This window comes from Apium graveolens, chromosome 2 (assembly GCF_009905375.1).
Source record: "Apium graveolens cultivar Ventura chromosome 2, ASM990537v1, whole genome shotgun sequence".
NCBI classification, from domain to species: domain Eukaryota; kingdom Viridiplantae; phylum Streptophyta; class Magnoliopsida; order Apiales; family Apiaceae; genus Apium; species Apium graveolens.
Window position 1 is genome coordinate 104,783,228 of NC_133648.1, and position 14,331 is coordinate 104,797,558.

Consider the following 14,331-nt stretch of genomic DNA (forward strand, 5'->3'; position numbering starts at 1 on the left):
TGCTTCCAACTTTTCCGTATGAGATGGATTTTTTTTTTTTGAAAAGAGAGTAACATGGCTTGAAAATGTATGTGAATTTTTTTTTTCCCCAATCAATTGTTTTTTGGGAAGAAATTTATGAATATTTTTTTTCTTGTATTCAAAAATTCGGGAGCTTAAAAGTTCATTTTGATGTTTTTTCTCCAAATTCTAAGTAATGAGCCCAGTGTAGAAGAAGGCAAGAATAAAAAATCTCAAAAACAATAATGTGGCTAATATACAATTTTTACCGAGCTTGTCTCACTGTTACATTTTAACAATAATGTAATATCGAAAAATTATTTACTACTGGATGGAGGAGGTAGAGTGTATATTACACAAATGTTTATGCTCTACTTGTATATCCCAAACATAAAACTCGAGTCTTTTAAGTGCAGCTGGAGGAAGCAAAACCCAGCTTACCATTTACCAAATCAAATTCCCAAACGTGATTTTGTTGCATAATGTTGCCAATTACTGAAACTCCCGGCCAAACAGTTGGCACTAAACCAAGACACTTTACTCCATCAGCTGCATCAATCACATAGTTCCTCACAGGTGGCTCGAATCGAGTTCCGTCTTGAAAATGAAAAACTAGTCTTGGAAAATCCAGGAGCTCACTAAACCCTGTAGCATTAAAGCAGTAGTCTAACTGTCCGAGTTTAATATCCAATCTTTGAAATTTATTTAGTGACGCTGTGAGTGCAGCTACTATAGGCTTGTAAGCTGGCAATGCGAGGAAGGTAAGGCTGGAGCCTGTGTCAAGTATCGCGCCACCAACGCCATTGACATCCCATATTTCACCGGGAATGTTCAACAATTCTTCGCCTACTGATATTTCCCTAATGTTTACAGCATAAAATGTACCAATTGCACCGAGGGTGGTGAAAATGTTGCTAGTGGCGGCATTTTGGTAGGAAGGTTTAGAGAATGTGAGGTGAGTGGAGACGTTTTTAGGGCATAGATGATTTGGCAAACAGTAAGAGAATTTGCCTCCAAAAGCGTCAGTAGCTCTAACAGCAAACGAGGACTTGCTAAAGCCCAGTCCCAATACGCCATCAGGCACATCCCGTCCGCGGAAGCTTGGTCCCTCAGAAGACTGGCTGCATCCCATTAGTATGTTATGGAGTTTTGCTTTTCTGCCATTTGTGAGACCAACTGTTACTGTCTCATTGGCAAAGAATCCTATTGCTGATGATCCGTCAGAGTACCTACATGTCGTAATGATGGATAAAACAGATTCAGATTCCGAAAATGAATTGCAACAAAAATGCTACAGTTCTCCAGTTGATCCATGCGTTTTCAGATGCGGCAATCATATTTTTGTACAAACTTATATGTTGAGGTCATATGTAAATGATGCACCAGTTTATAACAACATGGTGCACATTTATACAGATACCTCAACTAATTTGCCTTCGTCGCCAGAGTTTATTATACAAATCATATTTTTTCATCATCGTTTTCTGCCAATTACATTATACAAAGTTACTTTCGCGTAATTAAATAATTTGGCTAATCAAAATACTAATAAATTTAGACCATTGATCCTTGACCACCAAATAACTCAATAAATAACCAAATAGTCATTATATCAAATTATCTTGCAGCCTGACTAAAAAAAATGTTTTTGATAATAATATAGGTCACGTCAATACTTTAAACACCAATAAGGATAAACTTAACTTGATAAGAAGAGTTGAAGACGATAATAACATGAGACACGTCAACATTTATCGCATTTTCATTTATAACAGTTTAACAGTCCCGCCAAGTGTACCAATTTTGAGAAGACGTGAACGGGACCGAACCAAAAAAAAGAAGAAGAATTATAAGATACTTATGAAAATGATCCAAGTTGACAGGGCGGAACTTGCAGACAGTAGGTTTATGAGAGAAACATCAAGAACTATGTAGATATAAACATAGGTTTCAATAAGACGAAAACTGAGAATTAACAGAAGTGTGAGGTAAAGTGTAAGGCTAAAAAGATTTGCATTGACTTGATCAAAGTCTCAACTACCCTATCATACTAATAATTGATGAGCCGCAGTATAGATAGATCACTTCATTATGACAACAATACGGAGCAGCAACATCATGTATTTATTTTAAGACATTTGGACAACACAACATATCTATCACTGCTCTTCTCTTTTCCGCTTCAAATCATCCTTGCAAGTCAAATTATGATCTCATTTATCCTAAATTAACACTAAAAATGTCATAACACATGCAATTATATGTCATGTGGTTTATGTTTTTTCCCTGTTTATGTCTATTAAAAAAGGAAGGGAAAGTGGGCCCACTTGTATGGTAGCTAGAAAGAACACATTTGCCACCCTGGAAGAAGAGGCATTTATTCAACAACTAATAAAAAAACCTACTTGGTTTGATGGGGATCAGATAAATCTAGCATTGCTGAAATGAATGAAACTGTTGGCAGTTGGTTTGTACACTAAGCCCCCATCCCCCCAACACACAAAAAATAGTCCTAATGTATGTAAAACGAAATTATAAATTAATCCGAATTCGGACAGACATTTTTGTATAATTAAAGACTCAGCAAACCCCCTCATATCAACCTTCCGCAAAAGACAGAGGGTGATACTACTGGACAAAAATTCATAGGTGTGGACAGACCTTTGTATCTGGAACCCACATTTTTACATGATTTGACTGTTGGTTAAGAGTTTAAAATGAAGATATATAAGTAAGATTAAGACTAATGAAAGCCAAAACAGAGTAAGATTATGGACAGAGGCAGACCTGTAATCAAAGCCACAAGGTGTGATAGGAAATGGACACATAGCAAGAGAGAAAAGATTAGATAGATCAACTTTGCACATCTCTGAAGAACATGGAATTGTGTTAAAAGACGACGAATTATCGGCTTCAAATACATCAACTTTAGTATCCTCACCACTAATACCGCTGCACTTGTTTGGATCATTGTTACAACTGTACTTGCACTTCATCCAAGTCAGATCACTTCCTGTATCCACAATAAGCTTCAATTTCTGCGATGGAGTACCGGCCTTAAACGCTACCAGGTACTGTCCGATTCCATAATCAGCCCCGGAATGCATATGCATATCAACAGCTACATTTAACCTGTCTTTTCTGCTAACATTGTTTTTAGTTTCCTCAATTAGTTCTCTTCTAATTTTGGCAATGCTCTGCAGCCTCTGATGCTTCTTGATCACTGATTGTTTGCGTAAAAACGTGCTTTGGCGATTCGCATCATTTTGAAGCATAGCTTGCAAAGTCTTTGGCATTTCAATGACAAAGTGTTTGTTGTCGTCCATACGACTCTTTAAATTTGTATCAAAAAAATCTAGAGCCCGTGCTGTTTTGTCAATACTAAGGATGACAAATACGAAAAATAATACAACCCGAAAAATCGAAAATGTAACAGGAAAAGAATATGTGGCCATATTGATTTGTAACAGAAAAGAAGTGAAGGGTTGGGGACAGAAGAGAAATTGGTAGTGGTAGAAATGTTAAATGAGAAGGGTCTTTTATTGCAGGTGGCAGGACCAGGCTTGAAGGTGGAGGAGCACTTCTTCAGTGTTATTGATTATTTCAACTTCATTTTACGGTGCTTTATATTATTATTATTACCCCCTACTATATATATATATATATATATATATTGGCTGTATGATATTGATACCTTGTAATTTTTTATCTGCAAAAATGTGAGATTTTTTTTGGTTTGAAATGTACGGCAATAAGCTGTGGATGCCAAGTCTATATACAAAGTACTTTAGAAATACAATGCAATAGTAGAAGTCAAATTGTGTTTATGATTTGTAGAGTTATAGATATCATCTTTAAGTGTTGTATATATTTTTCAGTCTCCTTGTATCATCACTCTTTGTCAGTTTCTTGTTACACTTGCGAAAACGCTGTATAAATTCAGCAGGATAAGTTTGAACGCCAACATTGTGCTGTCAGAGACAACTATCGCTCTCTTGTAAGATTTGTTGTATCCTTGGGTTTGCTACAGCTAGCAAACGTCATTTGTTTTTTTTTGTTGACAAGAGGCTTTGTTCGAACAATTCCTGATTTAGCCGATTAATCTTCTACGAGGTATTCTACTTTGAAATATGATTAATAGGATTCGGAGTTGTCAAACTAATAATTCAGATACGGATCTGCCTGTATCTGTAACCGGATACGAAAATTCATATTCATATCCCGATTCGAATCCATAAATATTTGAAAAATAATATCTGAATATGAATCCGATGGATACTATCCGGATACATATAATATCCGGATCCGAATTCGATTTTCAATCAGATATTAAATATTTAAACAATTGAAAAAAATACAGTAAAAATTAAAAGTTCGTTTTTAAAAAGTAAAATAAGACTTAAAGCGATTTAATCCTATTCAAAAATTAATTTTTATTTATCTTTTCAATATATTTATTATCTTTAAATTGTTGAACTCAAACAATTTTTTGATATATGTCGATATTGTTTTTACAATTAAATAAAAATTGTATAAACATAATATATATATATATATATATATTATTGTGAATAAAAACGTAGGGTGTATTTATTGCGATATTTATTGCTAGGGTTCGAGAGCTCAAAATATTTAATGGCTGCACTTGCGTTTCGTAGCTTAAATTTGCTTTCACAAGATGCCTACGTATCTATGTGAATTTAGAGAATCAAGTCAAAACGTAGTTCTGATTGATAGGGTAAGACCCTTTATATAGATGTTGGATGTCCTTAAATTGGACTAGGGTTAGGAGACTTGCTAAACAAGTCTCAGACTTTGGATAGACTTTGAAGTCCTACAATGAAGAAATCAGACTCCTAGTAGGCGTAGGTGCCCTCAAGTCTATCTTCCATAGAGCTATATCACTGATTGGACTCGTTTAATGAGCTGTTAATCCTCCCTATTTATTAATTACGAAATTAATAAATAATCAAAACTTCGGGCCTCGTTAATTGAGCTTCGTTATTGGACCGTATCAGGTCTAATTAATTCAACATTAATTATACTTCCAGGCTAATTTTTGGCCCATATCATTTGCCCCCAACTTTTGCGAAACCTGGCAAAGATTTCCCAAAAAGTTAAAGTTTATACCTTTTATGGCTATCATTTTTATCGTAAAGTGTGGAGTAACCTACATATTTACAACGATTTGCCTTATCCGAGTCATTAAGATATATTCTGGAATTTTCATAATTTTTCATACTCATTTTCTTATCTTATTTATTTTTAAGAATTTTCTGGTATTCTTCCCTTAATTTTCTGGGATTATCTCGTACTCACAATTATTTTTCCTAAGTTTTTAAGAATTTTTTCGTATCTCCGGGAATTTATCCTAATTTTTTCTAATATTTTAGGAATTTTCCATGCCTCTGCGTATCTTTCAGAATTTTTCCTAATATTTTAGGATTTTTTACGCACCTCCGGGTATTTTCCGTAATTTTTCTAATATTTTTGTGTACCTCCGAGTATTTTTTATAAATTTTCCTAAAATTTTAAGAATTTTTGTGTACCTCCGAGTATTTTTCGTGATTATTCCTAATATTTTAGGAATTTTACCCTACCTCCGGGTGTTTTTCTAATATTTTAGAAATTTTTCCCTACCTCCGTCTTTCTCTTCATAAATGTTTTTTTTAAATTATGAACCTTTTTCATAATTTTAATGTGTCAGCAGACATATTTATTGTGCAATCATGCATAACATAACTAATTGGATAGAGAATAATCAAAATTATTTTCTATTTTTCCAATTAATTCTAGTTTTGAATTCCTTAATTTTTAAGGAATTTATAAATTACAACTTTATATGTAATTTTTGTTGTCATCATACATTAATTTCTGCAATCGTGCATTAAGTAATATTCTCTATTTTGAGAATTTTGTCTTCCTTTATTCTAATATTTCAGAAAATTATTTAATAATTATTTCCTCTCTTTTTCTTTTTCTATTTTCTGAATAAAATATTCAAAAAATCAGTTTTATTATGCACCTCCATCCTAGGCGCGGGTTACCCCCGCCTAGGAAACAACTTCCTTTCCACGCCTATAAATAATGTCTCCTAGGCGTGGTTGGAGTCTGGATCCATCAATCCTAGACGTGGGTTACCCCTGCCTACAAGGCAAGTTGGCAAACACGCCTAAAAACTTAGTCTACTTGGTGTTGATAGAAGGCTTTCGTGGCTGAATTCTTCTTAGGCGTAGGCTACCCCGCCTAGGAGGTATATTTGAAAACACGCATAGAAACCTTACTTCCTGAGGGTTAATTAAATGCTTTCTTGGCTAAAGCCTTCCAAGCCGTGGGTTACCCCCGCCTAGGAGGCATATTGTTGAACACGTGGATAAATTCCACCTCTTGGGTATTGGTTGAGCTTTAACTTACTTCATTTTATTTCTCCTTTTTTCTTTTAATAAGAGAAGGGTACCTTCATTCGATCATAAATCCTAGGCGTGGGTTACCCCTGCCTAGGAGACGGTATTGTAACGACGGTTAGGAATGGTGCTTCCTGGGCGTTATTGCGTTTCAAGCCTAAAAATCCTTGTATCTTACCCATATCCATGTTTTCAACTCATAATTTGAGTTTGTATGTATCGAGGCTATAAGGTCTTCTGATGAGTGACCATCGTGGCCTTGCATGGCTTCATATGTCTGTTGTGGCTCTTTATTTTGCTTTTATCTGCTTTCCGTCCTTTATGGACTTTGAACATTTTCAGTGTGCATCCTAATTGTCCTTCGGGATTCGACTTGTGATCCTTCATGATATTCTATCTTTATGCAGTTATCTTTTATTTTTGACGGTTGGTCTTTCAGGACTTGCATTCATTAGATGCCCGCTCATAAATAAATTGATAGATAAGATGATAGGAATAAACTTGCATAAGTAGATAATATCCTGAAATATGGGTTCAACCCTTTTATAGAATATAAATTGGTTTCATCGACCTTTTTTCTATTTGTTACATACATTCACGCCATGGGGCTTCGTATTTTGTAAGCTCCAAAACAAAAGTCACGACATTTTTAGGCTACAAGCCTTCTTTTTGCATGTATCATTTACTTATGTCACTTGAACTCTTCAATTACAAGATAGTCTGGTACATGATCGTTACTCGAGTTTAATTAACTGCAATTAAATGATTGCGACACCTACGAGCCTCTAATCGGACAAAACGTGGGCTCTTCGGGCCTTTAGCAACTTTTATTTTCATTTCCGTGCGTACTAGTTCAGTACTTGGCACATATTCTGTGCTTGCCACATATTTGATTTTCTATCATATACAATAATCCTTCAAGTTTATGTCATAGAAAGGCTTTGGCATTTTCTCACCATTCATGGTTTTCAACAAGTTGGATTTTTGTCCTAGAACGCACTTGACTCAAAATGGCCCTTCTCGATTAGGGGCTAGCTTTCCTTTTTTTTTTTTTAACTCTGAATGCCCCAACCTTCCCCAAGACTAAGTCTCCTTCCTGAAAGAAACTTTGTTTAACCCTTCTACTGTAGTAGAGGAAGGCTCTTCACTGAGGGGCTTTAGCTTCATCCATGACCTCATCAATTAGGTCGAGGGCTAGCCTCATGCCTTCTTTGTTAGTCTCTGGCTTGCAAGCTTCAACTCTTGGTTATGCATATGTAATTTCCAGCAATACCACCACCTCATCTCCATAAGCCAGCATGACCGAGGTTGTTTCGGTTGTGAACTTGAAGGTAGTTCGGTAGGCCCATAAGATAGGCAACAACTCGTCCACCAACGTGTTCCTCGAGGGTTCGACCCTTAATAAGTTTGACCTATATGTAGTAAATCTTCAGATTTTGAGCATGCCAAGTCCGAGGTACTTCCTCTCCGTCCATGGTCTCCAATTTATAAGATCCTCTTCCTTGAACGCTCTTGACCTTGTATGGCCCTTCCTAATTTGGGGCGAGCTTTCCTTTCTGCCCTACTCTAGAAGCTTCCACCTTCCTTAGGACCAAATCTCCTTGCTTGAAGAATCTCTCTTTCACCCTCAGGTTGTAGTAAAAAGAGGCCTTTTTATGATATTGCACAATCTTTGCGTGCACCGTATCTCGTACTTCATCTATTAAGTCCAGGGCTAATCGTTGCCCTTCCTCGTTTTCTTCTACATTGTATGCTTGGATTCTGGGAGATGAGTGCGATATTTCTACAGGAACAACTGCCTCTTCCCCATATGCTAACATGAAGGGAGTTGCTCTTGTATTGGTAGTATTTCATCCACCCAATTATTCCTGGATTTTTCAATCCTCTTCTTCAACCATCTAGAATTATACAATTTTCCACTTTCGCTTGCCCATTGGCTTGTGGGTGAGCTACAGAGGTAAACCGCAACTCGATCTCATTCTCCTCGCAATACTTCCTGAACTCTTTATTGTTGAACTGTGTTCCATTATCGGTGACCAGGATACGAGGGATTCCATATTTGCACATGATGTTTTCCCACAGGAATTGTGCCACTTGCTTGGTTGTGATCTTGGCTAAAGGTTTAGCTTCAATCCACTTAGTAAAATAATCTATAGCTACAATCAGGAACTTTCCTTTGTGCAGTGGTTTCCATAGGAAAAGGCCCAAGTATCTCCATTCCTCACATGGAAAATGGAATGTGTGAATTGATGGAAGTCAACATCTCAGGGGGCTATCGAACACCCGACGCATGTTTCTGACAACGGTCACACTTCTTCACATATTCTTTGGCATCAGCCATCATCTCTGGCCAATAAAAGCCTAATCGAGTTATCTTGTGTGCCAAGGCTCTGCCCCCCAAGTGTTGCCCGCAAATACCTTCGTGTACTTCTTTGAGAGCCAAATGCGCCTCATCCGGCATGAGATATCTTAAGTAAGGAACCACACAAGATCTTTTGTACAAAATTACATTGATCAAGGAATATCTCAGTGCTCGCACGTCCAACTTTCATGCTTCAGACACATTATTCGGAAGCCATCCAGTTTGAATATGGGCCTTAATGGGATCCATCCATGATGTCCGCAGCCCTATAGGGGCTACAAGCTTAACATCAATGCTTCGTGTTTTCAAAATACGGAAGTACACACTCCCTGAACTTTTCTCTATCTCTGATGAGGCGAGCTTAGATAATGCATCTGCCTTAGCATTTTCCTCTCTTCGAATGTGCTCAACATAGAATTCATCGAACTGAGTCATCACGGCCCTCACTAGGCGCATATACCTTACCATGGTTTCATCCCTTGCTTCAAACTCCCCCTTGATATGGGATACGACAAGCTTCAAATCTTCATAGACTTTCAAGTTCTTGACCCTCAATGTCCCCGCTAGGCCGAGGCCAGCTATCAGAGCTTCATACTCAGCTTCATTATTTATGGTTGGGAAGTCTAACTTTATAGCATATTCAATCAAGAATCCATTTGGACTTTGTAAAACTAGCCCTGCCCCACTCGAATTTGTTTTTAATGCTCCATCAAAATATAGAACCCATAATTCTTTGTTCTTGTTCTGTCCTCCTTCATTATCCTCTATTCCCTCCATACCTTGAGGTTCAGTATCTTCGTGCCCCCGACTTCTTGGTTGGGGATGGTACATTCAACCACGAAGTCAACCAAGGCCTGGGCTTTTATCGCCGTTTGTGGCTTATATTTTATGTCGAATTCTCCCAGCTCAATGGCCCATTTAATTAGCCTTCCACTGGCTTTAGGACCGTGGATGATGTTTCTCAAATGTTGACTTGTTACTTCAATTTTATGAGCTTCGAAGTAAAGACACAACTTCCTTGAGGCCATCACTAGGGCTAAAACAAACTTTTTGATAGTCGAATAATTCAACTCAGCTCCGTGCAGAATCTTACCGACATAATATATGGGTTTCTGGACTTTAAGTTCCTCCTTAACCAATACGGCACTCAAGGCATTTTCTGAAACGGCCAAATACAAGTACAAAGTTTCATTCAGAACTGGTTTGGCCAACAACGGGGCTTGAACCATATATTTCTTCAATCCCTCAAACGCCTCTTGACTTTCCTCAGTCCATATGAAATCTTTTACTTTCTTCAAGGATTTGAAGAATGGAAAGCACTTGTTTCCGGATTTGGAGATAAATCGTCCTAAGGCAACGACCCTTCCAGTAAGTTTTTGAACATCCTTGATAGACCGCAGAGGCTACATGTCCAAAATGGCCTTTATCTTATCAGGATTTGCTTCGATTCCCCTCTTGGAGACCATCAATCTCAAAAAATTTCCAGATCCCACTCTAAAAGCACACTTTGCAGGATTTAACATCATTTTGTGGTATCTCAAGACTTCAAAAGCTTCCCTCAAATGGGCTATGTGGTTAGTCTTCACAAGACTCTTGACTAGCATGTCATCTACATACACTTCCATTATTTTTCCAATAAGATCTTTAAAAATTTTATTTACTAACCTTTGATAGGTAGCTCCTACATTCTTGAGACCAAACACCATAACAAGATAACAAAAAATACCAAAGTCAGTGATGAATTATACCTTTGGGATGTCATCTTTATGCATCTTGATCTGATTGTATCCACTGAATCCATCCATAAAACTCAGCATCTCGTGTCCAGCGGTCGCATCTATCAATCCTTGGCAGCGGGAAACAATCCTTCGGGTATGCACCATTCAGATCAGTGAAATCCACGCATATTCTTTATTTTCCATTAGCCTTCTTTACCATTACAGGGTTTGCTAACCATTTCGGAAATTGTTTCTCTTCAATGAAACTAGCCTCTAAGAGCTTCTCCACCTCTTGCTTGATTGCCTCCTACCTCTCAGGGGCAAAACTCCTTTTCTTTTGCTTCACGGTCTTTTGATTTAGATCTACATTCAGCTTATGAGTGATCAATTCTGGATCTATGCCAGGCATATCAGCTGTCGACCATGCAAATACATCACTATTTTCTTGTAAAGACCTCACCAACTTCCCTCTAAGTGGTTCCTCCAGTGATGCTCTAACAAAAGTCACTTTTTCAGGATTTTCGGGAGCTAAAGGGATCAGAATCAAGTTTTTTGATGACTTCATTTTTTTCTCGTCATTCTCGCGAATATCCAGATCTTTAATAGGCAAAACTTCCCCCCCAGCACCATCATCCCTAAGGGAGGCCACGTAACAGCTCCTTGCCATCTTCTGGTCTCCTCTCTCTTCTCCAATCCCGTTTATGGTGGGAAACTTCATTACCGAATGGTAAGAGGAGGGGACTGCTTTAAAAGCATGTATTCCTGTTCTTTCCATAATTGCATTGTAAGTTGATCCATCCTTTACCACTACAAAGTTCAACATCTGTGTTGCTTGTCTTGGTTCCTGACCTATAGTCAAAAGTAACTTAATTATCCCTTCTACGGGGCACTCGACTCCAGTGAGGACTCTTTTCACCAAGTTGTTCCCTATTATCGGTGTTATGACCTGGGGATCGTCATGAGGAAATTTGACACCCTCCAAGTCAAAATCATCAAATGTCATTGTTAATCATGTCCTAGCCCTCTTCGGGGCTTCTCCGACAATATGCATGACTTCTCTAGTATAAGCTTTCCTTGAGTTTTTAGATGAACCAACAACAGTTGGTCCTCCAAATATTGTATTTATTACCGGCCCTCGAGGCTGTGGTCCCCCAAAGATTGTGTTTATCACCGGCCCTCGGGGTTGGGGGTTTCGCCCCTGATCATCTTGGTCCTTTCTACGATCATCAAAGTTTCTTCTTTCACCATTATTCCTATCTCCTCCATCTCCAGTATACTTGCTCATCCTTCCTTTTTGAATAAGGAATTCGATTTCATCCTTCAGTTGTCTACACTCATCGGTGTCATGACCAGCATACTTGTGAAATCTACAATATTTGCTCTTATCTAGCTTAGTAGGATCAGCCTTAAAGGGTTTGGGCCAACGAACATCCCTATCTCTCTCGATTTCCATTAAGATCTGGCTTCTAGGGGCATTCAACTGAGCATATTCGGTGAACTTTTTTCCAGGTCCTCCCTTCTTTGGGGTTGAATCACCTTCTTTCGCGGTTCTAGGATACTTGTCCTTAGCATTATATTCCAGATTAGTTTTTCGCTTCTTGTCACCAGCGGGCTCGTTGTTCACCACCGTCTTCCCCATGCTTTCCTCCACCTTGATATACTTCCCTGCCCTATCTTGGAGCTGTAACATACTTTCAGGGGGTCGCTTAGCTAAGGACATCTTAAAAAACTCATCTCTAGTTCCCTATTGCAGTGCTATCATAGCCACCTTGTCGTCAAGGTCCGGGACCTTGAAGGCTTTTTTTGTGAAATGATTCAAATAATCCCTCAAAGACTCATTTGCTCCTTGTATAATGCTCATGAGAGATGCCGAACTTTTCTCATGGACATTACCACTGATGAATTTCTTAATGAAAGCTTGACTTAAGTCTCTAAAGGACCCAATTGAATTCGGAGGCAAATGACTATACCACCTTTGAGTCATTCCCGAAAGGGTTTGAGGAAAGGCCCGACACTTAATAACATCGTTCACGGGCTGCAACAACAACGCGTTAGAGAATGTTATCACATGATTAGCGGGATATCCAATTCCATCATAAGCTTTGATGGTGGGCATCTTAAACTGCCTCGAGATGTGAGAATTCATTATCTTTTCAGTGAATGGTGGAGTTGGATCATCAGGATCTTCTAGGGGCAGAAGATAACTTGGATTAGCCCCTGGGACAACAACCCTTCTTTGTATTGTACCATCCAGGTCTATGATTGGAGGAGGATCTCTCCGCCTCGGAGAAAGTGGGGATCTTGGGGTCAGGTGCACCTCTAGATCACGCTTCAGCCTTTGGATCTCAACTTCGTGAGCCCTGATCCTCTCCTGTACTTCTTGGGGATTCGTCCCTCGGGTGCTTCTAGGACGCTGATTAGCATCATACATTGGTTCTTTACTAGCACGCCTCCTTCTTGGGGCCACATTATCATCCGAAGATTCAGAGTCTCTCTCAGTACAAGGCCCAAATAATTCTTGATCTTCCGGAATAGGAGCCAAACCATATATGTAATGGGGCATTTTCCCTTGTGCTTCACTCCGATTGGAGTGCCCACTCCCTCCAACCTCTGGGTATAGGGCATTCCGTAAGGGGGGTTAATGGTCACAATTGTTGAATACTCATACCCAACGGGTAGAGGATTCACAGGTGCTTGTAGCTGCTAAAATTGGGAATTTGTCCCTTGAGGAGGTGCTGGATTCGTCCCTTGTGACTGAGGTTTAGTTACTCCCACTGGGGTTCCTCCTTGGGTGGCGGCATAGGTTGAGTGCGGGGGTATCTCAACCATCGATGAGGTTGTTTGGGTTGTCTCAGCCGGTGTTCCTCCAGGGGCGTTGTTTCTGCTCCGTGTGTTCACCATGGTTGTTGTTATGCCTTCCTACAGACGGCGCCAAATGTTGTGGATAAAAACTTAGGGTGTATTTATTGTGATATTTATTGCTAGGGTTCGAGAGCTCAAGGCCTTTAATGGCTGCACTTGCATTTTGTGGCTTAAATCTGCCTTCACAAGATGCCTACGTATCTCTGTGAATTTAGAGAATCAAGCCAAAACCTAATTCTGATTGATGGGGTAAGACCTTTTATATAGATGTTGGATGTCCTTGAATTGAACTAGGGTTAAGAGACTTGCTGAACAAGCCTCAGACTTTGGATAGACTTTGAAGTCCTAGAATGAAGGAATCAGACTCCTTGTAGGTGTAGGTGCCCTCAAGGCTATCTTCCATAGAGCTATATCACTGATTAGACTCGTTTAATGAGCTATTAATCCTCCCTATTTATTTATTACAAAATTAGTAAATAATCAAGGCTTCGGGCCTCGTTAATTGGGCTTTGTTATTTGACCGTATCAGGTCTAATTAATTCAACATTAATTATGTTTCTAGGCTAATTTTTGGTCCATATCATATATATATATATGTGTGTGTTTATACACATACACACACTATAAATTTAATATAATAAAATTTTAAATTATATAAATATTTGAATATAATATATTTATTCGGAATCGAATATTATTAGATACTAATATGCCTATATCCGTATCTGTATCCACAATCGTTGGGTTCAAATATGGATAATATCTTCTTTGTCTCGGATACTGATAATATCCGCTTTATTTCAGATACAAATGTGGATTTTTCGGATAAAAATCGGATTTTTGAATTTTTTAACAACCCTAATCATATAACGTTTGCTTCATCGAAATATATATTATTTATTAAAAAGAAAATATTATATTCATTTAAATATGAATAATTATATAATTTATGGTATAATAAATATTTTTTTTAAAATAGATAACT

General features: G+C 38.2%; 1 protein-coding gene across 1 annotated transcript; it reads right to left on the minus strand.

Annotated features, from left to right (window-relative positions):
* Positions 1 to 229: 229 nt before the first annotated feature.
* Positions 230 to 3,455, minus strand: LOC141707711 (aspartic proteinase NANA, chloroplast). Its single transcript, XM_074511040.1, has 2 exons — positions 2,788 to 3,455; positions 230 to 1,229 (listed from the first exon to the last, which is right to left on the minus strand). Exons 1-2 carry the CDS (start codon positions 3,453 to 3,455, stop codon positions 407 to 409), a joined length of 1,491 nt encoding a protein of 496 aa, XP_074367141.1. The 3' UTR covers positions 230 to 406.
* Between the last annotated feature and the right edge of the window lie 10,876 nt (positions 3,456 to 14,331).